This window comes from Phyllostomus hastatus, unplaced genomic scaffold (assembly GCF_019186645.2).
Source record: "Phyllostomus hastatus isolate PE091 unplaced genomic scaffold, TTU_PhHast_1.1 phas_contig_17, whole genome shotgun sequence".
Classification (NCBI taxonomy): Eukaryota; Metazoa; Chordata; class Mammalia; order Chiroptera; family Phyllostomidae; genus Phyllostomus; species Phyllostomus hastatus.
The window spans coordinates 37,087,064-37,103,650 of NW_025333664.1; the positions used below are offsets into that span (position 1 = coordinate 37,087,064).

The 16,587-nt window shown below is 36.4% G+C and overlaps 1 protein-coding gene across 1 annotated transcript in view; it reads left to right on the forward strand.

The window, feature by feature from the left end:
* Positions 1 to 3,969: 3,969 nt before the first annotated feature.
* Positions 3,970 to 16,587, forward strand: part of PCSK2 (proprotein convertase subtilisin/kexin type 2) — a 359,378-nt gene continuing 346,760 nt past the window's right edge. Inside the window, exon 1 of the mRNA XM_045832582.1 lies at positions 3,970 to 4,433. Coding sequence (XP_045688538.1) covers positions 4,257 to 4,433 — 177 coding nt within the window. The 5' untranslated portion in view covers positions 3,970 to 4,256. The remainder of the gene's footprint in view (positions 4,434 to 16,587) is intronic.

Sequence of the window (16,587 nt, forward strand, 5' to 3'; positions counted from 1 at the left end):
AATGAGGTGAGATCTTGCAAATAAGAATTACCTGGAGAAAATTTTAAAACTTAACCAATGTTGAATTCAGAAAGCCTAAGTATTAGCTGGGATGGAAGTGACAGGGAGGGCAGGGTCATTAGGAAGAATCATCTTGAAAGGGTTAGTAATACAATATGATAGAAGAGACTTCTGGCACCCACTGAAATTATTATTACCATACTTAAAGTGCTCAAAATAATGAAACAGAAAGGGCAAAGCCTGAACTCATTTTTTAAAAGTCTGTATTTTAACTTGTACCTTCTGTTGTACATGCTGTATTTCTCTTCAGATTGTACTTCACCCAATTGAAAAGAAATCAATATAAACATAAAATCTTTTCCATGATGATCAAAAGAACACTCAAAGAACCTGGAGAGGAGTAGCCTAGGGCTACTTCTAGTTTTCTCTCTCCTCTTCAGAGATGGGTTTTCCTTGATCTAAAGCTCCCTGGGCAGAAATTTATTCCTGGAAATATCTGAGAGGGAGGATCCCAAATATACCTCAGGTGGTTTGACTTCATTTAATTATATACAGGTCAGGTGATTTACAGTTAAGAAGTCATAAAATGGGAATATTTTGGTCTTTTCAGGACAATAATCTAAAAGATGCTTTAGAAGGTATATTTGGCATATCCAAACTAAAACTAAATAACCATATTTTCTCTACAGATACCATAATATCTTAAATAGGAAGAATCTCAACATAGTGATCATTTTCATGACTGGTACTGAGCATCATATAATTAATATTTCCTGAAATCCACAAAGTTAGTATTAAATATAATACTGTTTGAAGGAAGTTATATAAAAATAATTGTCCGTTAACCACTATAATGTTATTTGAAAAAATGTGTGACTGTCCTCGACATTTCTCAAGCTATTGATGATGCTTCCTACATTATAGTATGTACTTTGTCATCTCTTTAAAATTGCAGGGTTTTGGACCTGGAGGTTATCTAATCAAAAACTATCTCCTTTTAACAGATAAGTAGCTAGAGGCTTTGAGCGATGCAATGGTTTGGTCCAAGTGGCATAGTCAGTGATAGCAAAACCTGCAATATTTTCTGTAAACTGAATTCCATTTCGATCCTTGAAACATTCTACTGCCATCCTCTCTTCTGTTACCTTATTGCTCCAATGTTACTATATTTTAAAAAAGGAGTTTAGAAATAATTATCTTTTAAAAAACTATATATATATATATATATATATATATATATATATATATATATATATGCACATGGATGTGTATTTGTATTTCAAGTAACAATGAATCAATACATATCTTCCACTTGGTTATCTTCCACTTTTTGTCATTTGCATGACAAAAAGCTCCATTTTTATTTGCTATGCCTCTCTGACATTATGATGAACTCTATTCTATGTAAACCACTAAAAATGGCTTATTTTAATCACCAGTCCAGGCTTTATTTAGCTCATACCCCATTTCACATGGTTTTAATTATTAAAATGCAGATGCACAAGATTTAACACATATTAGCATTTCATCTTAGGAATTTATTTAGGAAATAAAATATTGCTCTGTAGTTTCATAAATATTAATAAATAGTTCATGTTCATTTTCAGACAGATTTAGTTACATTATCACTTATATTTCACAACATCCATAATCTTCTAAATTGACTTATTTGATGCTCTTCAAGATCTATTTCTCTAAAGACTTAAATTTTTAAGTCTCTATTACTGCTTTTGAAATGCTCTTCATGACTGTAAGTCCACCTAATATAATTTTCACATTTGGTGCCATTTTTCTCAAAAGACAATACAGGGCAGGAAACACAATTCAGAAGTTCTTCATACCAGCCTACTACTTTAATTCAAAAGATGAATACAATATAAAGAAAAGAGAAATAGAGTTGAGGGTCTCTGTGCAAGAAAACTTTGTGTTAAAATCAAATAAATGCACACTGAGGGGCAGGTTGTGAAGTAAGATAGGGTAATAAAAAGATCTTGGCAGAAATGAGCCTCTTAGCAGTAAGGAACTGAGAAACTGAGAGTAGCTTTGCTCCCTCTTATCAATACTTCTGTAGAAATCTTGTCTCTACTCTGGCCCCTTTCATCTTTAGCTTATATCCTAGCACCTTCTCAGCACCTCACTTATCTTTTCTTAAAATAATAATAATAATAATAATAATAATAATAATAATAAACAATTTCCTAGGCTTTAGTCAAAATCTTCAGTAATGCCTATGTTTTTATTTGGCAATGCTTCAAAGGTCTCTAAAGATGTCAACTATACATGTTAGCAATGAGATCTACCTTAAAAACAGTGTGTCCCATGGCATTAAATGTATAATATTTCTACCAATGGTAGGGTTTTATTTGTAGGTTCTGATTTTTTCATGGTAAAATAAAATGAATAAAGTCTATAAATATAGATAGATATGTGTGTGTGCATGTGTATGTGTTTGAAATTAGTCAATATAATCTGTGTGTGTGTGTGTGTGTGTGCATAGCATACACTTAAATCTCTAGGGAAAATGTCTCTAACTTCTTTCTTCTCCAAGTACAGCAGGATTTTGAATTTTGGAGAAAAATGACCATCGACATCAGTGTATATCAGTGACTTGCTTTAAAAGAATCACCCTCATGCCCTGGCTACATGGCTCAGTTGGTTGGAGCACAATTCTGTACACAAAAAGGTTGCAGTTCGATCCCTACTGGATGCCTTTGAAAGGCAACAGATCAATGTCTGTCTCTCTCTCCTTCTCTCTCTCTCTCTCTCTCAAATCAATAATAAAATTAATAAACATACCCTTGTGTGAGAATTGTTTTAAAAATTGCCCTCATTTTGTTGCAGATATCACGTCTCTGCTATTCTCTCTGGCAGAAAGAAGTCGGTTGTAAGCAGTTAGTACAGTGTGAGTGTATATTTCTTAACTGGATAACTTAGTTGACCCCCAGCCAGTCTGACAGAATTTGCCAAGTGATGTCTCAACTGGAGGACACCCAACTGGAGTCTTGGCCCAGCTCCTGGGATTGGTGGATACACCTCCCCAGAGGTGCTCTCTCCCTGTCCCTGGGCAACCAATGCCCCCAATCTCAGAATGCACTTCCAGACATTTCAATCCTAGCCCTGGCTCTATGGAAGGCAGTCTCATCAGAGGAGCTCAGACTCCTGGTGGAGTCTCATCTAATTACAATTACTGGTAGAGGAAAGCTCATGTCCTGCTAGGCTTCACAGATGCTTAGTTCCAGATTAGCCTGGAGCCTACCAAAATAAATAAGTAAACAAACATACAAACAAACAAAGATCATTTTTGCATTCCCGCCCCCGTGAGTCACCTCAAGAAGGCTGCGTTCCTCAATCCTCCCAGTGCCAGGAAGGAGAGCAAAAGTGTTATCCCATAATGGAGGGAGGAGGATTAATATTTGCTTTGTTATTGAGAGAAGGGGAGGCAGATATACCGTGTGTGTGTGTGTGTGTGTGTGTGTGTGTGTGAGAGAGAGAGAGAGAGAGAGAGAGAGAGGTGTTTTGCAGGGAAAAATAAGCAAGAGGCAGATGAGACAGTGCCCCAGCTCCCTTTGGGGCCTCAGAGAACAACACACATCGTAATTCCCTTTCCAGAGCCCGACAGATTTCCACAAACAATGACATCACTCGGGCGCCGCTGACCAGATTACAGCTGGGGGCACTTTCCTGGGAGCCAGACGTGCAGGGTGGAGAGATTGAGGAGCTCTCCAGGGTGCTGGAAGTGGCAGGGGCGGGCTCACAGCGCGGTGCCCCTCGCTGGTGGAGGCGAACCAGCCAGGTCGGGGGCGGGTAGGGGTGGGCCCGGGATGGCCCAGGGCAGGGCCCGCTGCTTCTCTGGTCCTCATTGGCTGCTGGCGGGCTCACGTCACCCAGGCTGGTGCTCTCCTCCCGCCCCAGTAGAACTGGAGCTGAGGAGGAGCTGAAAATGCAGATTTAGCATCAAGCACAGACATACTCGCTCTTTCTCTCGGATACACACAGCTCCTCACATTCGCACCCCTGCCGGCGAGCCGGGCCACTGGACCACACGGCTTCCCCGCCAGCCATATGCTAGAGAACACACACTGATTTGCTGCTTTCCAAGCCCCGGATCAGTCTCTTTCTCTACACAAAGATTCCTTTAAAACACAAACAAACAAACAAAAAACTATATATACATTTTTTATTTACACCTTTCCTCTGGGTCCCCTGCTCCGCCAGCTTGCGCGCCTCCCAGAACCACTTTTCACTCCCAAAGAAAGATGAAAGGTGGCTGTGTCTCCCTTTGGAAGGTGGCCGCCGGGCTCCTCTTCTATGTCATGGTTTTTGTATCTGCTAAGAGACCGGTCTTCACGAATCATTTTCTTGTGGAGTTGCATAAAGGAGGAGAGGAAGAAGCTCGCCAAGTTGCAGCAGAACACGGGTTTGGAGTCCGAAAGGTAAGATCTCCCTTGCATTTTGCATATCGTTTCAAAACCGGGACAGCCCTGCGCAATCTCATTGCAGATTTGCAAGTTTTCTCTTTCTCCTGCGATGCAGGCATTCTACCATCGGCTTTTTAACACGACATTGCCTCCAGTGATCTTTCACAGGTTATGTAATTAAAATGTCCTTGAAATTGTACTACTAAAGTCATAAAAATAATGTATTGCTCTTTGACTTGGCGAAAACAGGGTAACACCTTTCGAACAATGCCAAGCGCTGGGGCTCTGTCCGAGGTACCAAGTTCTCGGGGCTGTTTGGGGATGGAGGGATGAGGTCCTGAACATCTGAGCTTGGCTTTGGTTGTCTTACCAGAGATATATATAACCCTTGCTTCCATCTCCAGAAAAAGAGTTGTTTCTGACAAATAGGACTAGAAGCTTGGACATTGCAATTCATGTTCATGCTTTTCGGACCCTGCTTCAGGAGGATTTCCCTTCTGGGGACTTGGGTCCTTGCTCTTTTCCAGGGAAAATAGCTCCCTGGCTCCAGGAGACTTAAAGACTTGAACTGGTGTTGTTTCCCAAAATCGGGGCGGAACTTCTCGCCCCCACCCCCGCCCACCACAGCACACCCCAGAAACGTACTTCTTGTTAATTCTCAAGTTCTCAACGCAGAACTGTAGAAGCTGGAACGGAAGATTTTGAGGGGAGTTCCCCGCGGAGAAGTCAGGGTTGCTCTCCTGGTATGTGAGTGGCCAGCTTAGCTTTTCCAGGAGGACACGGGGATCCCCACTCCAAAAAGTTGGCAGCGCTCAACTGTTTGGGCAGTAGGATGAGGCTTCCAATCTAAAATGCCTGGGGACTCCTTTGGAAACTTCAGGGTTCCCATTCTGGGGGGGCAAGGGAGAGGAAAACACAGGGTGGAGGCTGTAATTGACCTACTTGCTCTTCCTGCAAAATGTCCTTGGCAGGGATTTCAAGTATCCTTAAGGGACCTACCTAGGGGTGGGATCAAGTGAGCGTGTAAGGAGAAACTGGAGTGAGGGGAACCTGGAAAATATCGGATGGGATTTGGTAACCAGAGAATCGTCCGGGTTTCGGTGTGTTTCTGTCCGGGGTTTCTGTGGGTTTCTGTCCAAGCCCCATTTCCTTCCTGATCACAGGAGAGAGACTTCAGATGAGCGGTGAGAGTTTTCTGTTGCTGTTTTTGCCTCTAAAGGGCAGCATGAACTGGGATTACTAATCAGTCCCCCTTTCCTGACTTTCCACGTCTCCCGCCTTTCTTCCAGCCTCAGCGAGGCTTTCTTTACTTGCTGCGGGCTCTCCCGCCTCCATAGGGCGTTGGCAGCCACGATTTCGACCCAAGGTGGGTTTGACAGCAAGTTTGTTAGAGGTCTGGGAGGAGGCGCTAGGTCTGCCATCCGCGCGCGGGCGGGTTTTGCAAAAAGAGAACTTGTTGCTCTAGGGAAGCGTAGGTGGAGCAGGGGTGAAACTAAGCCAGCAAAGGAAGCAGCCCTCTGTCATTCTTGGCCCAAGGCCTGAGGGCTGTTTGAAGAATGCCACCAACACAATAAGCAACCATCTTCTTCCTTCCCTCCCTCTCCCCAACAAAACTTGGCAAGATCCAGGACCCAGGCGCCATAAATATAGTAGTGATTATTATTAGCTGACAGTTATAGGGCGCCTTTATGTGCTGGAGTCCTTACATACATTCTTATTTAATATTCTCAACAACTCTTAGGAAGCTATTATTATTATTAAGCCCATGGTAGTTATAAGAAAACTGGCTCAATATGCATCCCTTGGGGGGAAAAAAAAAACCCTATATCTCTCAGAGATGAACTCAGGCTCTTTAAACCTAGTACATACCAAACCAAGTTAAGTGTTCTGTAGGCTTTGGGGTACACTGAAAACAGATGTGACAGGAGGCTCTTCAGTTTGTGAGTGTAAAGGATGGCAGTTGATGCAGAAGTAGCTGTTACTCTCTCTCCCTACCATGCACCATTTCATAGTGTAGGCAGATATTGCTACCTACTCTTTACTTTCCCTTTTGAAAATATACTCCTACAATCTGATCTTAGAAAATTAATCAAATCTAGATGTAGCTGAAATTGATAACTGATTGATTGTCCAAAAGGGTTACTTTTCTTATATAGAGGTAAAAACAAAAACAAAAACAATGAGAAAATACACTTTTGATCATGGAATTTCAGCAAGAAGGTATAGAGACGTTCTCAACAAAAATGAGTCTGGATCATCTCAAAACACTTGCTTTAAAATTTCAAGGAACTCATACTTTGTGTAAAATCAGATACCTAAGTCTCTTTCTCCCCCATTCTTTCTTGGAGAGCAGATCACCAGTTTTGCAGCACAGCCCCAAACCTACAATTCCTATCTAGGAGAAATGGACTTTTACAATTGCCACTTCTTTCCTTACCTCTCCATAACCTCTCAGAAATAGTATCTCTTAACCAAATGACCTTTACTCTTATTCATAATCAAGTAAAAATAAGTCAATAGCAAGATACTTCTGTCTGATGAATTTTTGCAGGATGTTACACCTGTCTAGAATAAACCTTCTTTTTCTCCCTTGGATCTATGTCCCACCCACTCTTCAAGACTGAGCTCCAAACCTTCCTGATGCTATGGACTACAATGAGCTTTCCTTTGTCCACATTCCTGTGTAACAAAAAGCAAAGCCAACTTGACATAAGCACTAGTATAGCCATCACTTCTCTAGTCATTTCATATATGTAAGTAAAAATGGTTGTAAGGATTGTCTTTTCACTGATAAGGTAAATATTCAGGGATTTCTTCTATATTTCTGGTTTCCTCACCACAGTCAGTATACTATTGGGTTTGCCAGCCTATAATAAAACATTCTTGATTGTATTTATTGCTCCAGGATTCCCAAACACTGTCCTGTCTTATTTTCATTATGCTGTACTATACTCTTATCAATATTTGTTATTCATTTTTTTATTTTAAACTCTCAATATCTCCTTCTCTTTTCTCTAACACTTCTCTAATATACCTCTCAACTCCCCACTGTCCGATCTTCTCCAATACTCAGTCAGACTTCAAAGATTCTCAGTAATTATATACTCATCTCAAAGAAATGTCAGCTATGCAGACTAGAAGAACCTGCTATTGTATTAACTTATCTGACCTCGCAAACTTGTGAAGTGGAAATTATTGGCATCATCCCTAAATCTCAGATGAGAAACTGGAAAGTTTCAAGAAGTTAAGTAACTGCTCCTATCTGGAAAGTGAAAAAGAAGTCACATTTAAAAACAATATTCTTTACCAAAAATAACTTTGTTTTTCCTATCATGCTGACTTCAGGAAGCCTTTCCTGATGGCCAAGAGCTCTCTGCCTTTGGGGTACCATTTTATGATAGTTATTTTTCCTTTCTTTTTTCCTTATTACTTCTTTTTTATCTAATACTTATCTGGTATTAACATACAAGGTGGGACAAAAGTAGGTTTACAGTTGTTCATATGGAAAACAATGCAATAATTAATAAGTAATAATACAATGGTAAACTCTGTGTTTAGCATACTCACAATAGCAAACCTAATTTTGCCCTACCCTGTATTAACCTATGTCATTAACTAATGTTTATTAGTATGTATTTCTTCAGGCAGATCTTAAATCTTCCAAGAGAAGAAACAATATACTATCTCTTTTTATAGTTCTTATATTTAACATGATGTCCTGTATATGAGGTATTCAGTAAGAATTTGTTGATTGTTTTGCAAGGCTATATATGTACTCTTACAAGACTATGAGAAAACCATTATATTTCCTCTCTAAAATGTAATAAAAATACCTTTAGCTTTACCCTCTGAAAGGTTTGATGAGGTTACATTTTCTATTTTATCATGGCCTGGCCCAAAAATGTATGTTCATCAGAGAAGATGCATATGTCTGGGAGAGTAAGTGAATTTACAATAATAACAAAGGCCTTATTCCACAGAGTGCCTTAATATTCTCAATATACTACCAAATTTAATTCCATTAAAAAAGAAAACAAAAAAAACATTTATTAAAGCAATGTGTTGAAGGTTCACCAAAAATCAAATAAGAACTAGGATAAAAGTCCAAACAACTGACAATTAGGTGTTTTTGTTTTTATATAGTATGTTTTGTGTTTTATTCATATAGGACTGAAGCTAAAATAATTACACAAGTAAAATCATGTGAGTACTTTTATATGTATAAAGGTTTAAACATTTTTAGTAGTAATTGTGTTTTTGTATAATAGAATCAAAGTTTTGGTCATTTAAAAATATAATATATTCTAGGAAAGAGCACAGCTTAATACATTTATACCAAGTGGACACACATGTGTAACCAGAACCCAAATAATAAAATAAAATGTTATCAACATTCCATAACTCCTCCTCTTCCTCATTTGGGTAGTTTTTAGTTTTAGGGTATTATAAATCTTGCTTCTGTGGCTATTGTAGTGTATGTATTTTGGTGAAAACATGTATGGCTTTCTGTTGGAAACATTCCCAGGAATAGAATTGTTGAATCAAGTGGCATGCATATTTAACTTTATGAGACTGTATCAGTTTTCTATTGTTGTATAACAAACTACTACAGATGTAATGGCCACCCTAAAACCACACAAATTTGTTAGTTCATAGTTTTCATGGATAAGGAATCTTGCACATTTTAGTTGGGTCTTCTGTTCAAGATCTCCCAGGCTGAAATTAAGATATTGGCCATTTTGTCTTCATCTAGAGGCACAGCTAAAGGAAAATCCACTTCTGAGTATATTCAGGTTTTTAGAAGAATTTAGCTCTTTGTAGTTAGAGAACTGGAGTCTTTTTTTTCTTTCCCTTCCTTCCTTCCTCCCTCCCTCCCTCCCTCCCTTCCTCCCTCCCTTCCTGCCTCCTTCCCTCCATCTCTCTCTCTGTCTCTCTCCCTGTCTCTGTCTCTCTCTCTCTCTCTCTCTCTCTCTCTCTCTCTTTCTGCTGGCTACTGGACCAAAACGACTCTCAGCTCCTTCAGGTTATTCTCATTACCTTGCCACATGACCTCCTTGATAGGGCTTCTCACATTCTGACCCTTCAAATCTCCTCCTTTAGGAAGGGCTCAGTCCCTGCTTAGGGTTAACCTAGTTAGGTCCTCCCAAGACAATTTCTCTTGATTTTTTTTATTAACTTAACTAAACAGATTTGGTACCTTTACTATAGTTGACAAACCTGTTCATCTCTGTCACATAGTGTAATCTAATCATGGAAGTGTAATACAACATATTCACGGTCCTGGCTACACTCAGGGGGAGGGGATTTACAGGGCATGTACACTAAGGTATGGAACTCTTGGGGCCATCACATAATTCTGCCTACCAAAGAAAAACTGACAAACAATTTCACAAAGTTGTTATTCCAATTCCCATTTCTACCAGCAGTGTGTGAGAGCTCTGGTTGCTCCACATTCTCAACGGCATTTGATATATTATACCTTTCTCCTTTCATTTATTTTGGTGGATATATTGTAGTGTCTCATTGTGATTTTTAACTTGCATTACCCTAGTGATCATCTGAAGCTGAATGTCTCTTTATATGCTTATTGGTAATTGAGATATTCTCTTTTTTTCATATTTGTTCAAGTATTTTGCCCTAAACTTTTTTTCTTATGGATTACCTGTCATAGTTATTGGTTTGTAGATCTTCACCTATAATAGATAGGAATCTCTTGTCAGATGTGTGTATTTTAAATATTTATTATCAACCATTTTATTAAAGTATACTTGAAATACAATATTAAATTAGTTTCAGGTATATGGCATAATGATCTGATATTCATATACCTTATGAAATGATCACCATAAGTCTAATAACCATATGTCACTATACATAATTACTAAGATATTATTGACTAAATTTATCATGTTGTGCATTACATCCCAATGACTTACTAATTTATAACTATAAGGTTATACCTCTTAAACCTTTTCATTTTTCCCACCCATTCTCATTACCTGCCCCACCTTTGGCAACCATCAATTTGTTCTCTTTCTCTATGTCTGTTTCTGTTTTGTTTTAGGTTTTTGTTCCATGTTTTGTTTTAGACTCCACATATAAATGAAATCATATGGCATTTGTCTTTCTCTGTCTGACTTATTTAACTTGGCATTATATCCTCTAAGTATATTCATGTTGTCACAAATGGTACTATTTCATTCTTTTTTATGGCTGACTAGTATTTCATTGTGCACATGAGTGCACATGTGTTCATGTATGTCACACCCTCTTTAACTGTTCCTCTATTGATAGACACCTAAGTGGCTTCTATGTTTTGGCTACTTTAAATAATGTTGTGATAAACATAGGGGTGTATATACCTTTTCAAATTATTCTGTTTACTTTCTTCAGATAATTAACCAGAAGTGAAATTACTGAATCATACGGTAGTTCTATGGTTAAATATAGAAAAGATCCTCTCTTCTCATAGTGATTGCACCAGTTTACAATCCTATCAACAATACATGAGGGTTCCCTTTTCTCCACGCCCTTACCAACACTTGTTATTTATTTATTTCTTGATAATAGGCAATCTGACTGGTATGATTTTGATTTGTATTTCCCTGATAATGTTTCAAGCACCTTTTTGTGTCTGTTAACAATCTGTATAGCTTCTTTGGAGAAATATCTATTCAGATACTCTGCCTATTTTTTAATCAGATTGTTTGGGGTTTTTTGATGTTGAATTACATGAGTTTTTATATAGTTTGTATATTAACCTCTTATTGAATATATCATTTGCAAATATCTTCTCCTATTCAGTAGGTTATCTTTTTGTTCTGTTGATGATTTCCTTCATTGTACAAAGGCATTTTAGTTTGATGTATTCTTATTTGTTTATTTTTGAATTTATTGCCTTTGCTCAAGAAGACATATCAAAAAGAATTATTTGTAAGACCAATGTCAGTTTGCTTCTTATGTTTACTTCTAGGAGTTTTATGGTTTCAGGTCTTACATTTATTTTAGGACTCCATTCCTTTTCAAGTTTATTTTGTATATGGTATGAGAAAGTTGTCCTGTTTCTTTTTGTGTGTGTTTATCTGTCCGGTTTGCATAACACCATTTATTAAAAATGTATACTGTATTTTCTGCATTGTATATTCTTGCTTCCTTTGTTGTAGATTAATTGACCATATAAGTGTGGGTTTATTTCTGTGCTCTCTATTCTCTTCTATTGACCTATGTATCCATTTTTGGCCCAGTATCTGTTTTGATTATTATAGCCCTGTAGTATAGTTTGAAATCAGGAAGCATGATTAAGTCCAATTTGTGCTTATTTTTCAAGACTGTTTTAGGTATTCAGGCTCTTTTTTGGTTACCTATAAATTTTTGAACTGTTGGTTCCAGTTCTGTGAAAAGCCGTTGGAATTTTGATGGAGATTGCATTGAATCTGCAGATTTCTTTGGGTAGTATTATCATTTTAACAATATTCATCCTTCAAAACCATGAGCACAATATAACTTTCATTTATTTGTGACATCTTTAGTTTCTTTCATCAGTATCATAGATTTTAGATTTTTCACCTCCTTGGTTAAATTTATTCTTAAATATTTTATTCTTTTTGATGCAATTATAAATGGACTGTTGTTCTCTTAATTTCTCTTTCCCATAATTTGTTATTAGTGTACAGGAATGGAACAAATTTCTATACATTAAATTTGTATTCTGCAAGTTTACTGAATTAATTTATTACTTCTAATGGTTTTTTATGGAATCTTTAGGGTTAGTATCATGTCACTGGCAAACAGTGACAATTTGACTTTTCAATTTAGATACTTTTATTTTCCTTTCTTGCTTTACTGCTGTGTCTAGGACTTTCAGTACTATGTTGAATAAAGTGGTGAAAGGGACCATTCTTTTCTTGTTCTTGATCTTAGAAGAGCTTGTAACTTTTCACCATTGAGTATGATATTACCTATGGGTTTGTCATATCTTGTCTTTGTTATGATGAGGTATAATACCTCTATACTCACTTTGTTGAGAGTTTTTATCATATAAAAATGTTGAATTTTGTCAAATTGTTTTTACATATACTAAAGTGATCTTACAATTTCCATCCTTTGTTTGATTAATGTGATACTGATTGATCTGCCCATCTTCTGCATCCCTGGGATAAATCCCACTTGACCATGGTGTATGATCCTTTCAATGTATTGTTTTATTTGGTCTGCTTATATTTTGTTGAAAATATTTGTATCTGTGTTCATTAGGAATATTGGCCTGCAGGGTTTTTTTTAACTCATTTTTGGTAGTATCTGGTTTTGGTATCAGAGAAATACTGGGCTTATGGAATAACTTTGGAAGTGTTTCTTCCTCTTTGATTTTTTGGAATGGTACATATTAATGATACATACATGGTACATAATGGTACATATTCTCATATTAATATATGAGTACATATTTTTTTCCTAAATGTTTGGTAAAATTTATCTGTGAAGCCACCTGGTTCTGGGCTTTTGTTTGCTGGTAGTTTTTATTATTATTACTACTACTACTACTACTGATTTAATTTCGTTACTAGTAATCAGATTGTTCAGATTTTCTGTTTCTTCCTGGTTCAGTCTTGGAAGATTGTGTATTTCTACAATGTACCCATTTCTTCCAGGTTGTCAAATTTGTTGGCATATAATTGTTTGTGTGTTGTATCTTAACAATCCTTTGTATTTCTGTGGTGTTGGTTGAAACTTCTCCCTTTTCATTTCTGATTTCATTTGTTTTGCCCTCTCTTTATTCTTGATAAGTATGGCTGAAGGTTTGTTGATTTTGTTTATATTTTCAAAGAATCAGCTTTTAGTTTCATTTATCTTTCTTGTTGTTTTTGGCAGGGGGTGTCTGTATTTCACTTACCTCTGCTCTTATCTTTATTATTTTCTTTCTTTACTAACTTTGGGCATTATTTGTTTTTATTATCTTGTTCCTTCAGGTATAAAGTTAAAATGTTTATTTCAGATTTTTCTTGTTTCTTTCTTGAAGTATTCCTATATTGTTATAAGTTTCCATTTTAGAACTGTTTCTGTTGCACCCCACAGATTTTGGTAAGTTGTGCTTCCATTTTCATTTGTCCCACTATTCTCTGACTTCTTTGTTAACCTATTGGTTGTTCAGTAGTATGTTGTTTAGTCTTCATGTGTTTGTGTTTTTATAGTCTTCTTGTAGTTGGTTTCTAGTTTCATACTCTTATGGTCAGAAAAGAAACTTTATGTGACTACAAACTTTTTAAATTTATTAAGACTTGTTTTGTGCCCTAATGTTATCTATGCTAGGGAATTTTCCATGTGCAGTTGAAAAGAATATGCATGCTGCAGTTTTTGAATAAAATGTTTTATATAAATCTGTTAAGCTCATTGATCTAATGAGTCATTTAAACTTAATGTTTCCTTATTATTTTTCTATCTAGATGATCTATTCATTGATGTAAGTTGAGGGTCAAAGTCCCTTACTATTGTATTACTGACATTTTTTACTTTTATGTCCATTAATATTTGCTTTATATATTTAGGTACTCCTATGTTGGATGTATAAATATTTATGAATACTTCTTGGGTTGGCCCTTTTATCATTATGTAATTCCTTCCATGTCTCTTTTTACAGTTTTTATTTTGAAGTCTATTTTTCTGATGTGAATATTGCTACCTCATTTTCTTTTTATTTTTATTTGCATGAAATATCTTTTTCTACCCCCTCACTGTCAGGTTTTGTGTGTCTTTCTATCTGGTGTGGGTGCCTTGTAGGCCACATACAAGTAAACCTTGGTGTTTTTGCCATTTAGCCACCCTATTTTATTAAATTAAATTTATTGGAGTAACACTGGTTAATAAAATTACATGGTTTCAAGTGGTATAATTCTATAATATATCATCTGTATATGCATTGTGTGTCCACCATCCAAAGTCAGATGTTCTCTTGTCACCATGTATTTGACCCCCTTTACTCTTTACTACCCATATCATACCTATTCCTCTGCCAGCCACCGTAGTGTTGTCTATGTCTATGAGTTTTTTGTTTGTTTGGTTTTCTCATTGCTCATCTGTTGCTTTCAGTGTTATATCCCAATATGAGTGAAATCACATGGCCTTTGACTTTTTCTGTCTGATTTATTTCATTTAGCATGATATTCTCAAGATCCCTCATGTTGTTGTAAATAGCAATATTAAATCTTTTCTTATGTCTAAGTAGTATATATATATATATATATACCATGTATTCTATATCCAATCATTTATCAAGGGACATTGGTTGTTTTCATGTCTTGACATCCATGAATAATACTGCAATGAACATAGGGGTGCATATTTCTCTGCAAACAAACGTTCTCAAAATTTTTAGGTAGAAACCAAGAAGAGAGGTTACTGAGTCATATTGTAACTCTATTCTTAATTTTTAAGGAGACTTCTTATTGTTTTTCATAGTGGCTGTAGTAATTTACATTCCCACCAGCAGTGAATAAGGGTTTCTTTTTCTCCACCTCTCCAATGCTTGTGAAATGATCAAAGACTTACATATAAGACCTGAAACTCTAAATTACACAAAAGAAAACATAACTACTAAACTTATGGACCTTGGCCTTAGAGAGGATTCTATGAATTTGACTCCAAAGGCAGAAAAGTAAAAGAAAAAATAAATGAATGGGATTATATCAAACTAAAATGCTTCTACAGAGCAAAAGAAACCACAAACAAAACAAAAGGCAACCAACTGAATGGGAGGAAATATTTGCAAACAATAGCTCCAACAAGGAGTTAATATCCAAAGGACATAAAGAACTCAAAAAACTCAACACCAAATAAACAACAATCCAATTTTTAAAAAGGCAGAGTTTCTGAACACTTCTCCAAAAAAGACATACAAATGACCAATAGATATAAGAAAAGATGCTCAATTTTACTAGTTATTAAGGAAATGCTGATTAAAACTACAATAACATACCACCCTACACCTGTTAGAAGGGCTATTATCCAGAGTACCCTATCTTTTTTAATTGGATTATTTAGTCCACTTACATTTAAAGTAGTTATAGATATATATGTACTTATCATCATTTTGTTCATTGTTTTCTGGTTATTTTTGTAGTTTTTATCTGCTCTTTTCTTTTTCCTTTGGTTTCCTGCCTAGTGGTTCCTGGGGGTGGAGGATTGTTATTTCTGAGTTTTACTTTTCTTTGTTTTGGGGTTTTTTTTGTCATGTCTTGTAGGTTTTTGGTTTGTGGTTACCATGAAGTTGATCTCTATCTATCTCTATCTCTATCTCTATCTCTATCTCTATCTCTATCTCTATCTATCTCTATCTCTATCTATCTCTACCTATATATAAGACTATTTTAAGCTTATATGCATTTGGAAAACAAGAACAAATTGGAGAGGACAAAAGAGAGGAGGAAGGGGGGATAAGCTAGGAAAGAACAGGAGGGGCTAGTTAAAGAACAAGTATAAAAGGCCTATGGTTATGGACAACAAGGTGGGAATTGATTGTGGGAGCAGGAGGTGGGGAGCAGGGGAGAGCAATGGGGGAAAATTGGGATAAATGTAATGGAACAAAAATTTCAAAATTTAAAAAAAATTACAAAATACATTTCATATGTACTTCATTTGTACTCCTACCTCCCCTAAAAATGATGTCATATTTAAGATCTTTTGGGGGGTATGCATATCTCCTAACTCCTTACTGTAACTATAGTTGATTTAGTTTTTATTTTTAGGGGTTTTTTTCAAGATTTATATTTATTTATTTTTAAGTATATTTTATTGATTATACTATACAATTATCCTATTTTTATCTTCACTTTATACCCTCTGCCCTCTACCTCCCCAACCTCCAGAATCCCCCCAATTTTGTTCATGTCCACAGGTTGTACATATAAGTTCTTTGGCTTCTCCAGTTTCTATACTATTCTTAAACTCCCCCTGTCTATTTTGTGCCTATCAATTGTGCTTCTTATTCCCTGAACCTCTTTCTCCATTCTCCCCCTTTCTCTCCTGGCTGATAACCCTCTTTGTGATCTCCATTTCTATCAATCTGTTCCTGTTCTAGTTGTTAGCTTAATTTTTTTTTTGGTTCAGTTGTTGACAGTTGTGAGTTTGTTGTCCTTTTACTATTCATAGGTTTTTGTCCTCTTTTTCTTAGATAAGT